This window comes from Schistosoma haematobium, chromosome 4 (genome assembly GCF_000699445.3).
Source record: "Schistosoma haematobium chromosome 4, whole genome shotgun sequence".
Lineage (NCBI taxonomy): Eukaryota > Metazoa > Platyhelminthes > Trematoda > Strigeidida > Schistosomatidae > Schistosoma > Schistosoma haematobium.
The window spans coordinates 46,306,877-46,332,303 of NC_067199.1; the positions used below are offsets into that span (position 1 = coordinate 46,306,877).

The 25,427-nt window shown below is 35.5% G+C and overlaps 1 protein-coding gene across 1 annotated transcript in view; it reads right to left on the reverse strand.

Moving 5' to 3' along the window:
• VPS18 (Vacuolar protein sorting-associated protein 18 like protein) overlaps positions 1–25,427 on the reverse strand; it is a gene marked incomplete at its 5' end in the record, with an annotated part of 49,476 nt that overhangs the window by 15,638 nt on the left and 8,411 nt on the right. Inside the window, 9 exons of the mRNA XM_012943374.3 lie at positions 243–370; positions 5,739–5,820; positions 6,812–6,936; positions 8,298–8,707; positions 11,958–12,141; positions 15,195–15,288; positions 17,540–18,239; positions 21,072–21,133; positions 23,827–24,365. Of these exons, the coding sequence (XP_012798828.3) occupies positions 243–370; positions 5,739–5,820; positions 6,812–6,936; positions 8,298–8,707; positions 11,958–12,141; positions 15,195–15,288; positions 17,540–18,239; positions 21,072–21,133; positions 23,827–24,365 (2,324 nt within the window). The remainder of the gene's footprint in view (positions 1–242; positions 371–5,738; positions 5,821–6,811; positions 6,937–8,297; positions 8,708–11,957; positions 12,142–15,194; positions 15,289–17,539; positions 18,240–21,071; positions 21,134–23,826; positions 24,366–25,427) is intronic.

Genomic DNA, 25,427 nt, shown 5'->3' on the forward strand with positions numbered 1-25,427 from the left:
CTCATTGGAATTATTGTCTATAATTGTGGATTATGATACCAAATGCAACTCGAACACACCAAAGCTTATTGATTTAAGTAACGTCCCATTACTTTTCTTTGTATATATATATATATATATATATATATATATATATATATATATATATATATATATATATATATATATATATATACGAGAGAGAGAGAGAGAGTAGCGTCAATGGAGCAACATATAAACGAGGATATTAGAACAAAACTTACTTTAAACTGATCAATAGTAACAAATTGATGAAAATATGGAAGAATATCCTCTAATTTCAATAGAGGACAATCTCGTAATAAATTGATAGCTTCTTGCATACTTCCATCAGTACTAATAATATGTTGTGCTGAAAGTGAGAAGAATAATAACGACATCTCAGATGAACAAAAAAAGGAGTAGAATATTCGTTGTAGAGTTAGTCTCTTAGAAAAATCCATAACTTATCCATATACACATACGAAAACAATGGTACGCTGTTTAGTAAAACATTTAGCTATGACGAAACGATGAAGTATTGAGAATATCTTTAGATTGACATTAAAAAGTAGAACTGACTGTAAGATTATGATTAATAGCGAAGACAGAACTGGGTATATACTGTATAAATGAGTTTACATCGATTTATCATGTATTACAGATTTATTATAACACTGGTAATACTTTAGTGATCGAAGAACTTATGTGGGGACAACCAATTTATTGTTTAATGCCAAATTACGGAGTGTCTTTGTAAAAAAATGGAAACTAAACATTAACTGAGCAGTGATGAATGATAGCTAGCAGTGGAATCTACGACGCGCATTTCGTCCTATTTGAGACTCAAACCTAGTACCGTTCGCTTCAAATGCCATCGCGTTATTCCTTTAGCTTGTACAATGGGATGAAGTTTTGATTCATTTTTGTATTGCCTGTTTGAATCTTCCTATTACATTATTTGTACATGTTCCATCATTTGTCTTTCACAAACTTCATCGTTCCTTGATTCCTGATGTGATTTTGATTACTTTCTGTTTTCTTCTGTTATTTCTTCATTGCAATCTTTTGCTCACAGGCCTTCTACTTTCGATCGGAGCTACATCCTACTTATATCTGTTAACATAAGTAGTACACACTACAATACTATTTATTGTTCAATATTAAAGCATCAATTCACAGTTCAAAGCACAAATCATACTATGTGGCAACATGGTTGATGACAGATGTATATTATAAGAAAAAAAATATTTTAAAATTAATATTGTTAAAAAGCAGCATTGTCGTAAGTGGATACTTTCTAAGATTAGTGATCGCATTACAAAGTCTCAATTGAATACGATTTCTATATTTTTATGTACTTATGCCCGTTAATTATCATGTGATAAAATCTCCAATTAGAACATCGATTTATTGACCAGATCAATGACGTATAAACAAATACGAGCAGCCTAAAGTCAACTCTGAGATCCTGATTGGTCCCCTGAGATAATAGCTTCACATTGAATCCAGCCGGTTCAGTTCAGAACACCAATATTATCCTGTTATATGAATCCTGTATTTCAGATATACTTGGTTTATATACACACAAACCAGACTGCATCATACCATAAAATAAGAAATAACAATTATATTAGATGGGGCCAAAAGTGTCTGTGATTATGAGAGACTGTGACTAATAAATTGAGAGTAACTTAAGAATAGTAAATAGTATAATAGTAGTCAGTAAGTCAAATGAAAGTTTATAATGGAATATGAATATACATATAATATAGTTACTTAATCTGGTTAGCGTTTTTTAACCAGTTCTACTGTATGGGGCGGAAACCTGGAGAACTACAAAAGCCATCATCCACAAGATACAGGTGTTTATTAACAGTTGTCTACGCAAAATACTTCAGATCCATTGGCCGGACACTATTAGCAACAACCAACTGTGGGAAAGATCAAACCAGATCCCAACGGAGGAAGAAATCAGGAAGAAGCGCTGGAAGTGGATAAGACACACATTGAGGAAAGCACCCAACTGCGTCACAAGACAAGCCCTCACATGGAATCCTCAAGGCCAAAGGAAAAGAGGAAGACCAAAGAACACATCACGCCGGGAAATGGAGATAGACATGAGAAAAATGAACAAGAATTGGATGGAACTAGAAAAGAAGGCCCAGGACAGAGTGGGTTGGAGAATGCTGGTCAGCGGCCTATGCTCCATTGGGAGTAACAGGCGTAAGGAAGTAAGTAAGTAAGTAGTTACTCAATCGTTGTACAATAAGAATATATATAATAATAGTCCATAAATTTATCCTAGCAGTTACTATTTACTTATTCTTCGTCCGGATGTAACATATATCGCACAAATAATTGAGAAAACTTACCGCAGAATTACTTAATCAAGTATCTCTTCTACAAATGTTCCCGCGAAAAATGGCACTTATGCTCTCGTCATATATGCTACTAATTTTAGCAATCATAATAATGAGTCTATCTATAATGTTGCAATTCATTATTCATTTAATGACAAAAAATCGAAAATCGAAAACCGAATATTCTAGTCCAAAAATGTCTAGCTAAGACCAATACAATAATTTTAACAAAGCCCCTTCAACTAAACTACAACAATCAGCTCACTAACAACTTATATGATGATTATCTCAAGGTTCCAGTAGGAAATCGTAACTGGTGCAGTTCAGATACTTAGGGAGTGAAACAGTTTTCGTTAGTGTCAGTAAGTGATCAAAACGCTGAATAATAAATTGATTGAATTTATGAATTAACCACTGGACGGTGATACAGACATTCTAGTTGTAAAGTGTTCATCCAGAGACTTGAATATTGTGGATCGCATTACTAGTGAGATCAAGAGTTTGTACAACTTAGGAGAAATAGATGTGCAGCATAACTGAGCTTCATTTGTGATAAATATCATACACATATCAGACTTGATCTACTAAAATAGACTTAATGTAATTCACAAACTTCTCAATTATCATTAAGTGTAGTGTACTACTAGTTATTTGTCAGTTACTTTTAACAAATCTGTGTTCTCATTTTTAATAATATCGGGATGCGCTACATTAAAAGACAGACAGGTTCAGATAACTTCAACCATTTGAAATAAATTCGTTAGTAAAAATGACAATTTAGTACACAGCACTTACCCACTAAAACTCCGCCTGGAGTCCCTCCGAGGGCTACTGCCGGTCCCAAGCCCGGATAAAGGAGGACGGTTGGGAATGGGGTTAGCGTCCCCATCCCGTAGAAAACTAACTCGCTAAAAAACGCTAACCAGAAAAAATTATTCAAACCTTTTAAACTCTGCCCCGGGAGTCAGAAGGTCTTCATTTAGTAGAACTATGACGCCACATGATGAAAGCCGAAACCCTTCGGAAGTTACGAGGCCGATGCCCCTTCTGACAACCAGAGCGACCATTTATTTAGGTACATGGAATGTTCGTACAATGTGGGACACCGGAAGAGCCTTCCAAATTGCTGCAGAAATGAGAAGATACAACCTAGAGGTACTTGGGATCAGTGAAACACATTGGACACAAGTTGGACAACAACGACTAACTACAGGAGAGCTCCTGTTATACTCCGGCCATGAAGAAGAAAATGCACCACATACACAAGGAGTTGCATTGATGCTGTCCAAACAAGCGCAAAATGCACTTATAGGATGGGAATCTCATGGACCAAGGATCATCAAAGCCTCCTTCAAAACAAAGAAAGAGGGCATTTCAATGAACATCATTCAATGCTATGCGCCTACCAACGACTACAATGAAGACGCTAATGATCAATTCTACAATAGGCTGCAGTCAATAGTCGAGAAGTGCCCAACAAAGGACCTGACCATTCTGATGGGAGATTTCAACGCCAAGGTTGGAACGGACAACACTGGATATGAAGACATCATGGGACGACACGGAATGGGAGAAAGAAACGAAAATGGTGAGAGATTTGCAAATCTATGTGCCTTCAATAAACTGGTCATTGGCAGCACCATATTCCCACATAAACGCATACACAAAACCACATGGACTTCGCCGGATCACTCTACACAAAACCAAATTGACCATATTTGCATCAACAAAACGTTCAGGAGGACTATAGAGGACGTGAGAACCAAGAGAGGAGCTGATATAGCATCAGATCATCACTTACTGGTCGCCAAGATGAAATTGAAACTCAAGAGGCACTGGACAACGGGGCAGACAGTATCACAAAAGTTCAATTCGGCCTTTCTCCAGGATACTAACAAACTCAACAAATTCAAGATAGTCCTCAGCAACAAGTTAAAGGCCTTTCATGATCTACTCAATGGAAAAGTCTTCAACAGGGTATTGTTAAACAGGATGAAGGACTGCGTAGACGCCCAACTTCGTGACCAACAGGCAGGATTCCGTAAGGATAGATCGTGTACAGACCAAATCGCAACTCTACGGATCATTGTGGAACAATCAATTGAATGGAATTCATCACTCTACATCAACTTCATTGACTACGAGAAAGCATTTGACAGCGTGGACAGGACAACACTATGGAAGCTTCTTTGACACTACGGCTTGCCTCAGAAGATAGTCAATATCATACAGAGTTCATAGGATGGATTCAACTGCAAAATCGTGCATGGAGGACAGTTCACAAAGTTGTTCGAAGTAAAGACCGGTGTTAGGCAAGGTTGCTTACTCTCACCCTTTCGCTTTCTCCTGGTGATCGACTGGATCAAGAAGACGTCAACACCTGAGGGGAAGCATGGGATACAGTGGACAGCTAGAATGCAGCTGGACGATCTAGACTTCGCAGATGATCTTGCTCTTCTATCGCAAACGCAATAACAAATTCAGGAGAAGACGCCCAGTGTAGCAGCAGCCTCAGCAGCAGTAGGTCTCAACATACACAAAGGGAAAAGCAAGATTCTCCCATACAACACAGCATGCACCAATCCAGTCACAATTAACGGAGAAGATTTGGAAGATGTAAAAACCTTTACGTATTTGGGTAGCATCATTGATGAACAGGGTGGATCCGATGCAGATGTGAAGGCGCGGATCGGCAAAGCAAGAGCAGCATATTTACAACTGAAGAACATCTGGAACTCAAAGCAACTGTCAACCAACACCAAGGTCAGGATTTTCAATACAAATGTCAAGACAGTTCTACTGTATGGGGCAGAAACCTGGAGAACTACAAAAGCCATCATCCACAAGATACAGGTGTTTATTAACAGTTGTCTACGCAAAATACTTCAGATCCATTGGCCGGACAATATTAGCAACAACCAACTGTGGGAAAGATCAAACCAGATCCCAACGGAGGAAGAAATCAGGAAGAAGCGCTGGAAGTGGATAGGACACACATTGAGGAAAGCACCCAACTGCGTCACAAGACAAGCCCTCACATGGAATCCTCAAGGCCAAAGGAAAAGAGGAAGACCAAAGAACACATCACGCCGGGAAATGGAGATAGACATGAGAAAAATGAACAAGAATTGGATGGAACTAGAAAAGAAGGCCCAGGACAGAGTGGGTTGGAGAATGCTGGTCAGCGGCCTATGCTCCATTGGGAGTAACAGGCGTAAGTAAGTAAGTAATTAAGTACTTACCCACTAAATGAACGAGAAAAAAGAATCTCAACATGCCTAGATACGATACATTTAATGAACAAACAAAACATTGTAAGAAATCTCAACTTAAACAGTAACCAAGATGATGCATAATACAACATATCACATTGCTTACCTAATTGAATCCATAATTGACGACGTACATTAGAATTCAAGAATTCACTTTGAGCAATTTCTTTAGCGAATGGAATATTATTCTATCAACAAATTTAAATAATTATGAAAAAAGGTGATTATTTCATTGTAATTATTTATTTAAAGATATAAAAACTGGTAAAAGAAGGTATCAAATATCTATGCGCCACACTTCATCATACAATTTGTGTGAGGGCTGGAATATTGCCCGAATGCTTAAACTGAAGCAAGTGGTTTTCATAGATGGGTCACTCGCCGAGCACTTCACCTAGAGGTTCAATTCATAGGACAGTAGAGCAAAGTTAGGAGATGCGGTCCCATTTTAGTCGGTGACCAACAATAGGTTGATAAGTTACTTGCTCCCTCAGGATCGTAGAGCACATGTGGACCATTGGTTTTGAATTGTGATTTTCCGACTCTTGTAGTTGGTTAAAGAGTTAGACATTCGCTTTTCATCATCTCGATTTCGTAAACAATGTCATTTGCATTCCTTCTTTGAGTTGTCTCTTTCAAACTTCATTGTTCCTTCATTTCTGCTGTTATTTTAATTGCTTCTAGTTTTTTCCTCTCTTTTCTTTTCCTTTACATAATCTGTCAGTAAAAATTCCACTTCCCATACCTGACACACTACTTATATCTAACCATGTTAGTAGCATACATCACAATAGTAATACCGTAATGAATGAGAACTTAGATGAATTCAATGGAAAATTACAGAACATCCAAGTAAAATATGAGAACTATACATTAAATACTTCATTTGAAAATCTTCCATCAAATATGCTTTACATTCTGCATGATTCTTCAAACTCACAATTCCTTTCTATTTCCCATTCTGTTTTCATAGATTGGATCTTGATGGCCTTCTGCTTCCAGGCAGTCCTCTTCTGATAGATATTACATACTACCTATGTCCATCAACATAAGTAGCATCAACCACAATGTTAGTAATAGACTAATTGTATTACCAAATGTTAATTTTAACAAATTTTATTGAACTACGATAATGAAAATTAGTGTAATAATAATAATAATAATTTCATAAAAACGTACCAATTCAATGGCTAATTGTAAAGCTTCTTGATGCATATCCAATAATTGTAGTATATAAAGTACACCTTTTAAATGATCAACTTCTTTGCATAAACGAAGCACATAACCAGGATCATAGGGTAACACTATGCAGAAAAAAAGTCAAAATGAACTCGATAAATAAGTAAAAATACTACCCAACTTTAGAGATTAACTGCAAACCATCTAATTCTTTAATATAGAACACATAATTCTGAATCATTCAAACAAGTGGCATAAATAGGATGTTTGCCAATAAAATTTGATCACGACTAAGAAGAACCAGACGAATAAAATATGAAATTGTTTATGACACAGTGATTAGTCAGTTGTAAGTAGCTCGGTCCAACAAGTTCATTGGGAATCGAATAGCTCATTGAACGGCATGTCAAACTATGAAGCTGCGTCGTTAGGATTGAACTATACGAGGGGCATTATTTACCGGACGAGTACACGTAAGCCCCATCGAAAAATACAAGACAGCACAAAATCCAGAAGGGTTCCGAGTCGACTATTTCCAACTACCTGGTAGAAAAATTTAATTTGTAATCCATAAGTTTCCTCCTAAATAATTAAGTTTAAAATAAACAAGTACCTAGATGAATTAACCTTATTCATTTTTTGTAAATTTTTTAAAGAATGTATTTGTTATAATGTTGTTGTCCATGTTCTCATGTATGCATTGCATAAAATGCTAGTTGAATAACTTCAAGGTCGAGTATTATAAGCAGAGATGGATGATGGATAGCAGTGGAATTCACGACGCGCGTTTCAGCCTATTTTGAACTGGTCAACTGGTTGTTAATGTTTACTCTGAGACTCGAACCTAGTACCGTTCACTACAAACACTATCACGTTATTCACTTAGCTACTGAGTTTAGATAACCACTAGCTTATACAATCGAGTGAAGTTTTAATTCGTTTTTGTATTGTTTGTTTAACTCTTCCTAATGATGTTTCCGATTGCAACTGATCAGTCTTTTATTCAAACAATCAATACAAAAATGAATTCAAAGTCAAATGTTTTTTAAGCTTCCTCGAGAAGAGTCATCAACAGTGTCCACTATTATAAACATCAACGTGTAGATAATCAAAAAATTTTATTTATTTATTTAAACACAGAAACATTGGTACAAGGAGGCAGCAAATAGATATACGCCACATAAAACATTGGATTTATGTAAGGGTTAGGATACTGCCCGAGTGTCCAAAACGAAGCAGGTGGTTTTCTTAGGGAGCCACACCTCGAGCATTAGACCTAAAAGTCTGATCCACAAGGCAGTGGAGCATCGTAAGGAGATGCAGTCCCATGGTAGCCGGTGACGAACAATAGGTTTATACGCCATTTGTTCCTTTAGGATACTGGAGCCCATGTGCATAATTGGTTTGGAATCAGGGTTTTTCAACACCCCTAGACGGACTCTCTGTATCCACCAAGAAACATATCACACAAAATGTATTAACTTACATGACTGGATATCTTGTTCTTGATGTTGATTTGTTAAACATTTTAATTTATTCATTACAATACCGGTAGAACAATCATTCACTGTATCATTATCATGTTCTAACAATGATAATTCAGTTAAATCCATATTCATTAATTGATAATCATTGAATAAATCTCCATTATCGACAATATTTTGTTGATGTTGTTGTTTTAAACGTCTTATATGAATGGCTTGGATACTAAATTTTTCTAAATATTTCATTAATCTATCATCATTATGATTTAAATGATATTCATTAGCATACAATGAAATAAGCATATGATGTACAGCTTGATTTGATATATTTTTATTAGTATATATTCCAATAGTATCTTCTAAGTAATTTATTGCATAATTATTTGGTAACAACATAATTGAAGGTAGAAGTCTATTTATAAAGAAATAAGAAAGAAGGAGAAAGAAAAAGAAGAAACGAGACAAATAAGTTACAATTATGTAAAAATAAGATGAATGAGAATTGACCAAGAGAAGTAATAATAGAGTAACGGTTTTGGGCGATTACAGATTGAAGTTTGTTTATTTGTTTTCCAACCAATACGTTTTATATTCAAAATATTATGCTTCAATGAATTCGCTTTTAAACAGCTAGTTAAAATGATTGACTGTTAAAATAACCTCTATAGATAAGTGGGAGCTAACTAACTGGTTAGGGTTTGTACTATAGTTGTGATCATCGATTGAAGAAGCTAGATGTTTTGACATGAGATATCCGAAATCTGATATTGGTACATAGTTTGCTATGTGCTAACCACCACCACCACCCCAATTGACTACTTGGAGAATTGACCCCAACAAAATGCACTTGACCTTTAGGTTATTTTTGACTTTTGGCTCTCTATAGCACTGGATGATATGACTCGAAATTGGGATTGAAACAATTTAAATGTAAACACATTTCAACTTTATTTGGATTGTAAGTTTACAATTTTGTTTCATGACTTTCTGAGCATAAATAATGTGACATTTTGAACCAATACACATTTGTGTCAGATTCAAAGTTAATTATGACTAGCTAAATGACTTAACTTTCAACTAATATGTCTCAGTTTTATGACACCTTTAGTTACATCATGTCAGAAACTTTTAATAAGTAAGATATATTTTTAAAACAACAGGAAAAAAGAGAGGATAAAGAAATATTGGAACCAAGTTCGTCTGTTCATAATACTTAAGTTGTTGAGAAGTATGATCAATGGTCTTCTAATCCAGTATACAGTTAAACACTAATGAATTCAGATGTTTTGAAACAATCATCCAGAGATTGAAGAAGATATTCAACTGAGTTCAATTGTTAACTATACTTTTAGTTAAAATGTTTAAATTGCTGATTTTATGTTTGGTATGGTTAAAGAAAAAATAAATGGCTTTAGACTAGCCGTGAAAACCAGGATGTGAATTCGGTCTTATTTGAGACTAGTCACATGGATGTACCTACGCCTAAAGTATTATTATTTACATTGAAACTCCAACCTAGTACATTTTGCTACCGAATTCGGGTAATTAATCACTTATATAACAAGCATGGTGTTTATACTATTCTCAGCAAAAGTTCTTAATAAACACAAGGTATCTAGACGTTGAGCGTTCGCACGCGAGAACGAAGGTCTTGGATTTGAATCCCGCGAGCAGGACCATGGATACGCACTGCTGAGGAGTCACAAACCAGGACTCTCAACAGTGAATTAACAGATTACCACCAGAAAAGAAATTAACGGAGTTATGAAGTCTATCTGTTCAGCTTCTCGATTTATTATCATTAAACAAACACTTTAATGAATAAAAACCTAATAATGCTACGGATAGCTGATACAAAAAGTCAAGTTTAGTAAAATTGGATTTATTACTTGTTTACACAAAGAAAAAAATTTCTAGTGAACAAATTATCTTAGTGTTATAGCGTCTGCTTGATTACGGCAGAATACGCTGTACGACAATTGGCACTCGAACGTGTAGAACGCCAAAGTTGCAAATCAAAAAATAGAAAAAGCAAAGGAAGCGATTGTTGGGTAAGTGTCAAGAATGAATGGAAAATTGGTGTATTTATAGTTTTTAGTATTGGGTATAACATCATCATAATCAAGACAATCCACAAAAAGAGAAGGTATACAATTGTGCAATAAGAGAATGTAATATTGACAGTCTAGAAGGTTCTATCAGGTTCTGATTGGACGGAATATCTTAGGTTTCTTCAGAAACTCTGGAGGCTTTGTCAGACTTCTGGAAACCATCGCAACACTTAGTTCATAAGGTCCTCATTTGGACATGAAATTATTCTATTCTAAAATAGTTTGTAATTCACTGGAAATATATATCCTATGATAAATCTTGTAAATAAACGCCTAGACGCTGACTTGCTAACCCAAAAGGGTCCTGAAAACGCTGGGAAACATTTTATCCAATCACCATTCAGTAGAACTCTCTCAGGAACATCTAGAAACTAAGGAGTCACGAGACACATTCCTCATTGGATGATTACCTAACTATACTGCTACCGTGCGTGGTAGGGTTCCAGAACTTTCCACAAGCAAACCCTCGTCTAAAAATGCTATAAACACCCAAGATTTTCTGTACATAAATTAACCTTGGAGTAAACAGTTCTTTCCATATTATTATGCGTCTTTTCTCTCGTGTTCAATTTATCGTGTAGAACTAGCCTAGGGCTATTAAAAGAGCTTAGGAAACCGATGCAAGTGTTCAGTTAGAAGATCTATCAGCTTTATACTGCACTGTTTTGTGTGAGATGTGTTGTGATACTACCACAAAGCTGTTGAAATCAAATGTACAAGCAGGACACCGCATCTTTCTCATTCTAATTCACTGCCCCTGTAACAACATGAAACTGAGTAACACTATGCTGTGTTTTAATTTATTATTGTTGGCTAGATAATCACAACAATAAAAACAGTATAATAGTTCAAACGTGAATCATTATTATTATCTGTTTGAACACATAAATATTGGCACAAGGAGGCACCAAATACATATGCACCACACAAATCTCATTTGAATTGTGTGAGGGCTGTGATACTCCCTGGGTGTTCAAATCGAAGCAGGTGGTTTTCTTAGGAGCCTTCAACCTAAAGGTGTGATCCACAAGGTAGTGGAGCATCGTAAGGAGATGCAGTCCCATGGTAGCCGGTGACCAGTAAGTGTTTCATACGCCATTTGTTCCTTAAGGATACTGGAGTCCATGTACACCATTGGTTTGCAATCAGGGTTTTTCAACTCCCCTAGGTGGACTCTCCATGTCCACCAACCCGGTTAAAGCGCCGGACATTCGCTTTACGTCCTCTCAATTTCGTAAACAACACTTGGACGCGAGAAGGCAGAGGTTATATACGCGTGGCCAACGTGAATCATATTACCAGATAGAGAACGGTGGCTTATAACATTCAAGCTGTTCGACTTTCAACTACTTATTTGTAAGTTTGAATCCCACTGAACCTACTTCAGTATGAGCAACCTCAAACTTAGAGTATACAGGCCAAGTAAATGAATTTGATATTTAGAACAAGCTATACCACATAATCAATGGTCGAAAATACTGAAAATTAAACTAATTTTACGTCAAAACGTACATTTTTTAAAAAAAGAATAGGAAAGTTTTAATTACTAACCGATTAATATCCAATTTATTGTTTAAACGAAGACATACATTGACAAATTCTTCTGGACATTTACTAGCTAAGCATGATGCATGATCATATAGTCGATTTAAACAGTTTGGATAGGTGGCTAATATTTTTAAGGCATCACTGTACATACATTGACGTATATAATGATCCACTAAACGAGGATAATCTAATTTTTCAAAATGAGATAAATGAGAAAAAAAAGACAAAAGAAAGAAGTCTGAATAAGTGAACAAATATACAGTTAAACAATTGAAAACAATTACCGGCATTAACCGTACCAGTATGGTGAAATTTAATTCTATGTATTTTATAATAACGAGAAATAGTTCTAGGTAGTCATTGTCAATGTAAAGATATGAGATGCATTTGAATATACCTCACAGAAATACAAAAAGGGAGAAGATCCACTATAGGAAAAGAAAAGGTGAGGAATTAACTTCGACTGCACTAAAGACCTAAGTAGGCCCTTACCTTATTTTCAACCATCTACTTGTGACAACTAACATCAAAGGTCACGGTAATCGGTAGCTAATCATGACAAGTAGTTAAATACCTGAAGGTTTGTGAACATACTTTCTGCAAATAAGAATGATAATCAGAACCAAAACACTCGATAGTTAAATGATCCGATGTACATATGTCCCTATGACTACAATGACCTAAAGGTGTACCGGGAAGATTGATATCACTTATACCGTCATAATCAACATAAAGGATTGGAATAATGTGTGTTAGATCAGGTTTTTATTTCACCTTAGTACAAGGAAATAAAATTAATAAGATGAAAGAGTTGAAGTAATCACGGTAGTGATATCGATTTAGAACAAACAACAGAAATATATTTTGATGAGGTGGTAAGTAGGAAGGAATACTAAAAGTCAAGATCTAGGGGAAGACAAGTGAATTCATCTGCATTATTGTAACTGATTATGAGCCATATTACTAAACGCTTTCAACCACTGATTCAAATAACCGTGTAGACCTGATTCAAGTAGTCTACATATACTTACACCACTCAATCCCACAATGAAATACTTCATGGGCTAATGTCATTGTCTCAATCTGACCGGTTCTAGCTTTCTCTTAACCTATTTCTACACCAGCTAACATCGTGGTGGTTGGACAGACGCAACACATATCCCAACCACCTCAAATGATGAGGATTCGCATCATAGAACGGTTTGCCAACTTTGTCTAGTGGCTTATGTTTTAACCTTAGCATTTATCGCTTAACCATTCCACAACACTCAAGAAATACTTTAAAGACGGTTGTATATTTAATTAAAGTGTTTAGAAGACTCTCCACCACATCAACATCTTCACCAAATAGGACTGTACCATCTGTGTTATCTCAGTTGATCAGTATACGTCCTGGTAAGAAATCTATCCCTACAAAGTTAGGTGAAACTTCGATTTTCAGGAGGACATCTATGATGTAGTTATATAAAAACAGGGTGGTGGGCAACCCTGATAGACACCACAAGAGGTTGGCAATTCATAAGCTCTGACTCGAACACTAATGTTTGAAGGACGAGTCTGTAGTGTTTAGTACCAAGTAAATCCCAGATAGGTTATTCTAACTTCCGGATAGACGAGTTTATTCATTCATTCTTCTTTTTCTTCACGTCTTGACCTTGTCAATTATTCGCTTATTACCCTGACTGTTTTTATATGAGTGTATGTATGTGCATTGCTTATGATACCCATCATATGTGTGCAACTTACTTTTGTCTGACTATAAATACTGAATCTCACCATAACAAAATGAGTTGACATCTCTCTCCATTTCTCTTTCTCCACTTAATCTCTCTAATTGTCTGTCTGGGACAATGACCATACAAATTATACGTATTCAAAATGCATTCTTGTATTTGACTTATTTTATTAAGTTATTCATTAACGCGACTCAGGTCGATAATTACATACAGGAATAACCAGGATGCATATTTTGGTAACATCATCATACGATGTAATTGGAGTCAGATTTAAAAGTCTCAAAAAGCCTACACATTATTTATGTTCTTTTTTTGGTACGCTTTCCAATGATAAACTACCACAAAAGCTCTCGGTCAACAGAGTCGAATACCGCCCTATGGTAAGGAAATATTATGATATTTGCGAGCTTGTAATTATGATTATATTTTAGAACCTAACGAGCAGTAATTAGTTGATCGATACATCAACGTCCAAGTCTGAATTCATCCTGCTTTTCCCAAGTTCGCGGTTCACGAGCATTATTTAAGAGTTGGATGATTGTTGAATATCTTCTGATAGAACTTCATTTAAAATGCGTAATTATTATTATTTCTTAGTACAAATAAACTTAGAGTTAACCTTATCCATTAAAAGTAATATGCAATATTACATAGTGAACCTCAGTATGGTTATTTTATTTTATTACATTTAACAATACACCTCAAAAACGTCCAGAAAAATCTAAAAATCTAACAAATAACTAATAATCAGTTGATGATAATAAGTTTACATAAGAGTAATTATAGATAATGTAGCCCAATACTTGATTAGAAACCACGTAATTAAATTGAAACCGTTTTTATACGTCTAAGAATTAGGTTTACAGACCATTACACAAATGCTTTAGATAAGATTAAGATTACCAGTGATTTAGAAATTAAATTATTCAAATTCTAACTGAATACTGGCTTCACCTACATCTATTGAACCAACTTGAAGATAATACTATTAACAGTAACACAAAAACAGTGAGGTTGAAAATTCTTAGGGGACCCAAAAACCTCTTCGAAAAAAGACCAAAACGACCTTGAAAATGCTAGGAAACATGTTATCCAATCACCATTCAGTAGAACTCTCTCAGGAACATCTAGAAACTAAAGATTCACGAGACACATTCCTCATTGGATGATTACCTAACTATACTGCTACCGTGCGTGGTAGGGTTCCAGAACTTTCCACAAGCAAACCCTCGTCTAAAAATGCTATAAACACCCAAGATTTTCTGTACATAAATTAACCTTGGAGTAAACAGTTCTTTCCATATTATTACGCGTCTTTTCTCTCGTGTTCAATTTGTCGTGTAGAACTAGCCTAGGGCTATTAAAAGAGCTTAGGAAATAGATAGATTCAAGTGTGCAGTTAGAAGATTTATCAAAAAATTTCAATTCCTTATTGTATTACTTAAATTATTCATTGAATATTGAATGATTTAACAAAACAGAACTATGGATGATAATGATTTACCTTTCATTAATTCCATAAAATAAACAAGTTCATCATTTTCCCCATGATTTTCTAGTAAATCGTATATCAAAGATTTTGCTTCTGGTAAAAAATTCTAATAGGGATGTATAGAAAATCATAGAAATACATTTATTTTCATATATCTATGACAAAACAAAATACAGTCATAATACTTAAAGTTTCCAAGTATAAAAGGAATGTACACTGAAACTGTTCTGAGGTTATTTATTTATTTAAACACATAAACATTGGTATAAAGAGGCACCAACTATACAGACACCACATAAATCATTCGATTTTTGTGAGCGCTGAGACACTACTCAGGTGAACAAATCAAAGCAGGTGCTTTTCTTAGAAGGCCACTAAAAGAGCTTTTCATCTAGAGGTCTAATCCATAAGGCAGTGGAGCAACGTTAGAAGATGCAGTCCCATAGTATTCGGTGATCAAGAATAGGTTGATATGTCATTTGTTCCGTTAGGATCGTGGAGCCTGTGAGCACCAATAGTTTGGAATTGTAGTTTTTCAACTCTCCTAGGTGGATCCTCTATATCTATCATCCTGGTTAGTCAGTTACAACGTAGGACCAGGCACATATATGCATCGATCCAAGTTTCCACATCTCATTAACACAAAAACATCAACACCAAATTCATACAATTAGTTACTTCAATAATAGTAATATATAAAAGAAAGATTGTATATAACGATATAATACAGGAATAAACAATTAGTTGGTAGAAAGAAAAGCTTAAAGTAATTTCAACCTCACGGTTTACGTGAAGACAAAGAGTGTATACACCTACGCTATTGTGATCGATTTTGAGCCATTTCACCCAGAGCCTCCAACCACTGGATACGATAACCGCGCGGACCCCAAACAACATGACTAAGAATAGAAGAGAGAGAGTTGGACATTCTTTTTTTCCTCTCAATTTCGTAAACAACACCTCGATCGAGAGAAGGCAGTGAGTAGGACTTCTCTGGCAATCTCTGTATACGCGTGTCCATGTGAGCGTATTTCGAGAGGGAGAGCTGACTCTTCCCACCCTCAACCATGCCAGGGAATTCGGAAGCCTCTGCGATAAGCATTCATAATTTCAGGTATTCGAATGAAAACTTTGCTTGATCTAGTTCTCGTACTAGTCAGTACTTGTCAACAGCAAAGTGTACCTACAATTTTTAGGGAACTAATGCTTTATACAGAGCTCAAAGCCGAGTTACATGGTTTCACAATCTGAGATGTTATCACTGACCAACTCGGGAGACCACAGTCCACTTGTGTAATTGAGATATTTACAAATGATTGATGTAATATGGGAATGATTATGGCATTAGCATAAAGAAAGGTGAATAAGGTTTTTTGAAACTTTAAAACAGCTTAGGTAAAGTTGGATACAATACCGAATTTTGAATACATATTGGAGGGCTTTTAAAAACACTTCAGAGTTCATTTGTTGGAGATTAGATTAGCGTGTTATTAGGAGAGGAGTGAGTATTTTTGTCGGTGTATTATTTATATTTATCACTCACGTTACAAAGCTATTATGTAACAGGAAGTATGGATAGACGATTATTCTAAAACTACTTGAGGTTTAATAATTAGAAGTTCGTTAAATAACATATGTAGTTACCGGTATAACACCCGAATAAGCTTTACTCACCGTAAATAACTAAGCTTATGAAAATTCTTCCTTGTGAATACAGATATGTTCCAGTAAAGTTCAATAGACACAAAACAGAAGATGATGATATAAGATAAATGTCAAAAATTAATTCTACCTTTATGACTAATATATCCACTGATACATAGAATCGTACAACTGATTTATAAGAATGAGCCATTGAAAAAATTTAAGCATACAACAACTTTGAAATGAAAACTATTGGATGATAACTGAATGGTCTAAATGTAACGACGTACACTCTCTGGGCAGCATCATAGATACATAACGATGAGAAATCTCATACTAGTTATAGATCAATGTCGAATGCTGTCTGATTTTCAATATCTAAAGATAATTAATTTATAACATAAACTATCTTTTCAAAATGAAGATTTAGAAAATAATTTGGCAATGATATATAACAGTTTATCAGTATAGGGTTGTGAAGATTATTAAGTTTTTGACTGAGATCATGAACCGATTCATGTTAGACCACCATTGAAAACCTGGAAGCACTGGACGGTTGTTTCGTCCTATTGTGGGACTCCTTACTAGTGCGTATCCATGATCTCGCTCGCGGGATTCGAGCGAGGTTTTCAATGGTGATCTAACATCAATCAGTTCGTGATCTCAATCATATAACAATTTAGATTATATCTCAAAGTATACTATTTACTTACCAATACTTCCGGTAATACTATGATTGTACGAAATTCACGTCGTACAGAAGCTAGACGATTTTGTAATGTTAATTTAACTTTATCATCACAATTATCATTATTGTTAACGGTAACATTTCCATCACTAATCATCTTGTTATTTTGATCATTATCATTAACTATTTCATCAACATCATCATTATTATGATCCAATTTTGTTATCATTTTAAGACGATCACGTATCACACTCAATTCAGTTATTAATAATTCTATTAACCAAATTGCTAATAAAATTATTTGACCTGATAAATTTACTACTGATTGTTTATTGATATTACTTATTATTTGATTATTCTGTTCTATTAAATAATCTAATTTTGATGATAAAAATATTTTCAATGGTGTCAATGTACTACTATATGAATGGATTGATGTTATGAATGATTTACATTGTTTTATAGATGAATCAATTAGTCCTGTTAGTTTGTCATTGATTGGATATTGTTGTTTTGATTGAATAATTAATGCTTCCATAATATCATGATCATCATTAATTTCATAACCTTGTTGAATTAATGTAGATGGTATAATGGTTGATGAAAGATCTATTGTATGTGTTGTTGTTGATGATGATGATGATGATGATAAACGAAAAAAACGTAATGCAATTTGTTCAAACGGTATAGAACTACGAGCAAATAATTTAGCTGCAAGTCCATAGCTATTATTGAGAAGAGAAAAAGAGATAAACGACTGAAAAATAACTGAAAACGATAAGTTTTTTCCTAAAAGTTTTACTTAATATGAACTATTGTCGACATGATTACATAGATAGATGCTTTCGAAGTATTGTTTATGTTATGATGGAATCATTGAGTTAGCAATGCTAAGGTTAGACTGAGGGTGATAAATAACTTAATGAGGTAGTGAATCTTCATCGATGGAGGTGGTTTCGACATAGATTACATATACTCAACCACTGGGTGTCTTGACTCGATATAGTAGTTTGTGATGACAGTGAGATCAGTTTGAGAAGTCTTTGACTATTGGACTAAGCAGCGTAGCTATATTCAAACTACATCACCAGATTCAGCACGATTACCCGACTGTTGCTGCTTCCTTTACGTGGTGGTCCTGCTTGCCTATCGTAATGAACCAACAGAGTTTTACTGGCTGGAACAATCGTTTCTCAAGGCCCTACCACGACAGACAGGTCGGTTCAAGAACGGTAAGACTAAAAGCAGCAAACCCAAGGTATGAGGACGAAGTCATACTGCTGACTGTGCAGAAGTGTGACAGCAGTAAAGTGTTTCCTTCAGACAACCAGCATAACGGCGATGTTGTCGCCCCACAAGGAGGGGTGAGATTAGAAAAGATCGACCCTAAAAATGCACACCTCGTCTTAATTCTATGGATCTCCGTCTGCAGCAGTAAAGGCCCAACAAGCACGGAGCTAGAACGAAAACTACCCACAAAAGTTCGTGTGTGACCAACCTCAAGCAGTTGTCCCTTGGGCACTGCGTTCACGCTCTCAGGTCACTAAGACCAACTCTAACCCAATTTCCTTTTCAGGTACCTCCAGAAGAACCCTTCCACAGTATGGGCATCCGGAAAGTGACAACGACCCTCATACTTTTAGCAGCACTCAAGACCACTGCATTCATAAACAATACCCCTCTGAGCTCTAGCTCAGAGAACAAAACTCCAACAAACTCATCCACCTGAGCTACAAATCTTCTCTACCTCAAGTGATGTCCGTCTAGGCTGTCCAATATCTCTAATTTTGTCCAACTTCATCATAGACATACTGATGGAAACAACGTTCTCGTCAACTGAATTTTTTTATGAAGTGATCTCCTACCAGGAGGTCCACTTATGGACTTAGAATACGCAGATGATATAGTCCTGTTTGGTGAAAACGCTGATAAAATGCAGTCTTCTGGTACTCGTAAGTTACCAGTATTTGACCACAGATGCCTTAGAAATGTTGCTCGCATCTACCGGGATCACCGGGTAGGTAATAGTGAGGTTAGACGCAGGGTAATAAGGAACGATGGTAAATCAGTTGATGAGGTTATGGTTATTCACCGACTGAGATGGTTGGATCACTTGTTACGTATGTTTGAACACCGATTACCACGACGTACAATGCTGACTATTGTTGGGAATGGTTGCAAGAAAGTTAGGGGCGATCAAACCAAAACGTGGCATCAGCCCTTGAAACCACGGTTATCGTATCCAATGGTTGGAGGCTCTGAGTGAAATGGCTCAAAATCGATCACAGTGGTGTAGGTATATACACTCTCTGTCTTCACATAAACTGGGAGATTGAAATTACTTTAAGCTTTTCTTTCTACCAACTAATTGTTTATTCCTGTATTATATCCTTATATACAATCTTTCTTTTATATATTACTATTATTGAAGTAACTAATTCTATGAATTTGGTGTTGATGTTTTTGTGTTAATGAGATGTGGAAACTTGGATCGATGCATATATGTGCCTGGTCCTACGTTGTAGCCGACTGACAGATTCAACGCGATTAACAAAACTGATGGTAGAGACGTTGGGTGACCGGAATCAGAATCCATCCCAATAACTTGAATGCATCCACTCTTTCGTCATCCCCTTGATCTTCAGTTTTGAAATTATCTCATAATTTTTATTCCGCGAATTCATTCTTTGTTCTCAAATCATATTACATTTATCTAGTTTTTTCAACTGTCACTGATATTGTTATTAATTCTATTACATTGGCATTTATCTCAACAACTGTGCTGATATGATCTGGCAACTTGGACAAGTGCACATATAAGAACTGAAATTTTAGAATTAATACCACAGTATTTTTTTCCATTTTAGAATGTTATTGAACATTTTGCAAGGATGATTTAAATCAGTGAATTAAAAGCTAGAAGCACATAACTTTCAATCAATTGGGTTGGTAGATTGGAATCCCGCTTCTCCATCTATTTAGATTTAGACAGGTAGGTAATAGTTTCACTGCCATTCATATCTAAACATTATCTCAAAACCGACTAAATAAGCTTGTATTAAATGAGTTTTTTTTCTTAAAATTATTATTTATTCGAATACTACAAGATACAAAATTGGTTTAAAATTATGCAAAATTTTGTATGATGAACGGATATTAACTACTTTAAAATCATTTCCGTGGAAAACAATCTCATACTCTGTATGTTCATCGATTCAATTTTTGTCCAACTCTTGTTTAATTTTTTTCCAATCAGAAGACATAACATTATTAAGCGTAGAAAGTGAACGGAACTTTATAGCAATAAACTATATTCTATGCAATCGCATAGATGAGTGGTCATTACAAGCCTCCGATTACATATTAGAATATTCAAGTACGAAAACGTAGGTGTCAAGGATGGGAACTGTAAATAAACTCAACATAATGACAGTATATTAGGTATCCTGTTTTCTTTTTTGTAATAATGTAGGAGACGACAGTTTCGAAAATCAATGAGAATAAATAATTGTTGAATGTGGGACAAAAAATGAGTTTACAAGTAAAATTGTACTTACTTTTCATTATCAAAATTATATTCCGCTTCACGTATATTGATGGTATCCATTTGACCAGGATCCTTTTTTTATGCGTGGAACAAGAAGAAGATTGATTAATAAATACGATCAAGATGATAAGATAACAACAATGAGGTAATATTACCTATTCCAATTAAATAGGATAAAACTGCAAATTATAAGGAATAAGATGATGGTTGGAGGTAGCCGTCAGGAGACCCTAGACTTAGATTTCGTCCTATATGGTACTCACCAACAAGGTGTACATGTAGTCTTGGGGGAACTAGTGCTACTTCATGCATTCGGTCTTATGTCACCCAGCTTCACTGTCAGAGACGTAAACACTAAGGTATCCGGGCCACGACTGACCGCCTGTAGGACTAAAATGTATTTACGATTGATCGGTCACTCGGTAGTGACCAATGTCATTTATTACAAGTCCTTCTAAGTTATGAAGACGGTCCAAGGGTGAACCCAAAGAGGCTCAGGAAGAGCCCAAGACATTCCATCCAATCATCTTTTGGAAGAACATTCTACAGTCTCGACATGTAGCTCTCCTAATAGGCAAATGCTAAAACCCACTGTATGCGGATTGAATGGCTCTAATGACGATTTCGTTTTTACTAAAAACTATAAATACCTGAGAGTTTTGTACTATATTTGACACTGTTTGGAATAACATTCCTCCTCATTCGTCTTCTGTTTTCTCATTTGAGACTTGGAGGGTTCTGACGTTCGAGTGCTCAAGTACTACGAGGTATATGAACAATCTAAACTCTAAAGATAACAAAGTTTTGATTGAATTCCATTGATCAAGTCACTAAGAGGGATGAGACAGAACTGATTTGCAACATTGACTGAGATTTAATAGTTGTTCTATCTGATGAAAAAAAGATGAGATGAGATATCCTCGTTTAGTCAACACACTCGAAATCTAACTCGTATATAAAATAATAAGTTATTGATGATTTCCGTGCTTAGTTTCGAATATTAAAACAGATGTAGATTGACCAAACATATCATGATTGTTCTTGTTGTCACTTAACACAAAACTCAACTTATTTTCCAGGTAGAAGTTTGTTTTCTTGACTTTGAGATAATCTAAGTATGAGGGCTAGTGACGCTACACGGTTGGCCAAGTAGAAGGAGGTAGGACGATGTTCGAATATGAGAATAAATGGTGTAATGTCGAACTACTGCTCAGATGGCGCACAAACGTTAGATAGTAAAATGTCCATAATTTAAGGGTATTAGACACTCATATCGTTTCTAGCAGGATAAAAATGCCGTTTAGACTTGGGAAAAGCTGAATTAATGTTCAGTTTTCCTGAACCAGTAGAATATTCTTTTCATAATGACCATACTATCATCAGTGACCACACTAGTTTAGTTAAACTCTATTTCCGTATATCGCTTAAAAAACACAGGTTTTAATCTATGACAGATTTATTTTATTATCTGCAGATAACGCAAGTTTATTGACTAACAAACATGGAACCTAGACGAAATAAAATATCTTATCAGTTGACTTTCTTACGACAGTGACTCATGGGATCAGAACACCTTAAAGTGTCGACATTTGATAATAAGGCAAACAGTTTAGCAGATAGACTGATGAGATGATAGATTTTTAACATACTTCATCTATTTACAAGTCATTCCCGACTAAAGACCTTTTTTGTTAGGGAAAACTGAAACATGTTTAGAACAGAATGTTATACGGACTACAACACATGAATATTACTCACACTCTTATTATTTAACTTTCTTACAAGGTTCTTTTCTACGGGATGGAATTGTTAACCACATGCTCGACCCTTCTCATTATCCGGGCCTCGAACTGGCAGTAAACCTAAAAGTGCCGCATGCGGGGAGAGGGCAGCATTCCTGCAATTAAAGAACATATGGAACTCAAAACAACTGTCGGCCAACACCAAATTCGGGAGTTTCAATACGAACGTCAAAAAAAGTTAGTTCCATTCTACAGAGTTGAAACTTGAAGAACTACTGTAGTGAAAAGAACACGAGTGGGGACAATCGAATGTATTTGACACTACAATTACAGACTACCTCAATAAAATCTGAATACCATATAGTAAATTGTCAATTTGCAAAATATTCATGCATCAAACCAAACTGGACTGTTTCTGTTGCAAACACCAATCCATTGTCTCCCATTCCATTGTTCATGCGTTTTCTCACAAATTTCATTGTGTTCTCGCTCTTCCTTTCTTGATCTTCCCCATTTTCTGCTGCCATACATCACGTTCTTTTAACTCACGTTATATACTACTCATATCAATATAAGTAGCTCACACCACACTACTACAACCATCATCAAAAACCTACAGGTACTTATAAACAATAGTCTACGCAAGATATTCCGAATCCGTTGGCCGGACACCATCAACGACAACCTACTGTAGTAAAGAACAAACCAACTTACATCTGAAGAGGAAATTAGGAGAACACACTGGAGGTGGATAGGATATACATTTCAGAAAACATCAGAAAACACACATTGCATTACGAGACAAGCTCTAACTCAGAATCCTGGAGGCGAAAGGAAGAGAGGCAGACAAAGAACATATCGCGCCGAGTATTGGAGGCAGATAACAAACGAATGAATACCACTTGAGAATAACATGAAAGGTGAGCCCAAGATAGAGCTAGTTGGGGAATAGTGGGCAGTGGCCTATGCTGCACGAGGGGCGATAAGCGTCAATAAGTTAAATTATTTCATGAGGTAACATACCTGACAAAATTGGCGCGCTTCATCAAACTGTAGACGATCCAAATAGATTTGCCATATTCTACATAATTCATTCTTCATATTTAGTCGAGCCAAATGATTATTGCTGAATATCCAAATATGATTAGATAATGAGTCACGCGATATCCCCAAAGCCCGTTCACAGCCAATGATATTATTTAACGGCATTGAATAAACTGCTCGACCATCTAAAGTATTCACAGCTTTAATGCGATCCACATAGATAATGATAAGATGAAATTCTGTCAAACAAATGCCTAATGGTACACCAGGTCGTTCAAGCATATGAATAATTGGATACGGGATAAGTTTTGTATTTCGCGTTAAATTAACACCACGACCAGAGAATATATCTTTCGGTCGATTCGGATCATCTGTATTATCAGTGGCAGTAGGTAGAAGGGAAACAACTTCATTTGGAAATGATTTTACATCAATTGGTTGATCATTTGTTGACAGTTTTGTAAATGGAGGCATACTTAATTGTTCTGTTCTTATGTAACCGAAGTAAACACCTGGACCTGGAATTTTACAATCAAGAATAAAGAGATTTTAAAACGGAATGTGTTATTGTAGTCAAAAATAACATAAACGTATTTATCATATACACAGCAATATTATCAGCTTTGAGTTACATCATTTGCGTACATCATAGTAGTGTGGTGTATGCTACTAATGTCGAGAGATATAAGTAGTATGTGACATCAATCAAAAGTTAAATAGCTGGCAGTAGAAGGCCAAGAAGATCCTGTTGAAAACAGAAGTGGAAGTAGAAATGAATTTTGAACTGGAAGAACAATACAGAGTGTGAAGGACAAATGATGGGAATTCGCAAATGAAGTATTCAATGTATGCTTCACATATTTAACCAAGGTATTTTGTAATTTCGTATTAAAATACGTTGGTTGACCCCACCTGTGTTCATGTTCATTACAGTAGCACTAACTACCAATTGTTCAGATTAAAGTAGCTGCGAGGAGATAATTAGAACTGTTACCCGTTGATTAAAAGCCGCTACATTCATGTATATTGAGAATAGCGTGATAAAGAAAAAATTGCATCATAATTTTTACCTTAAGTACGACATAACTAACTAACAATTATTCAAGAAATCCAGATAACTCGAGATTATATCAAAAGATAAATATCACACGTGTATGAAAAAGACGGCCAACCTCAGTGAGGTTTGTTTACGAAAGCAGCGGTGGGTTGGAAAAGGAGCTAAAAATAACCATAGCCATTTAGACATTAAAATTAACAGGCCAAATTATTGATTGTTAGTTTGAGTAGAGTAGGAAAGCGTAAATTTCTTGGATAAAATATACAGGGTAAATGTGATTCATTTTTGGATATTAAATTATACACTAGAAAATTTGACACCACAGAGTAGCTTATTTCATAATCTTCTCAAGACTAGATATTCCATCATTCTATGACTTTATAAATAAATCAAATAACATTTAATGAAACATATGTGTATGCAATTGAAGTCATCATTAAGTTTCATAACGAACTATGTTCATTTGAGTAGTAGGTTGAAGAAGAAAAATAGAGAGGCCAAACCAAGGCATGGTATCAGTTTA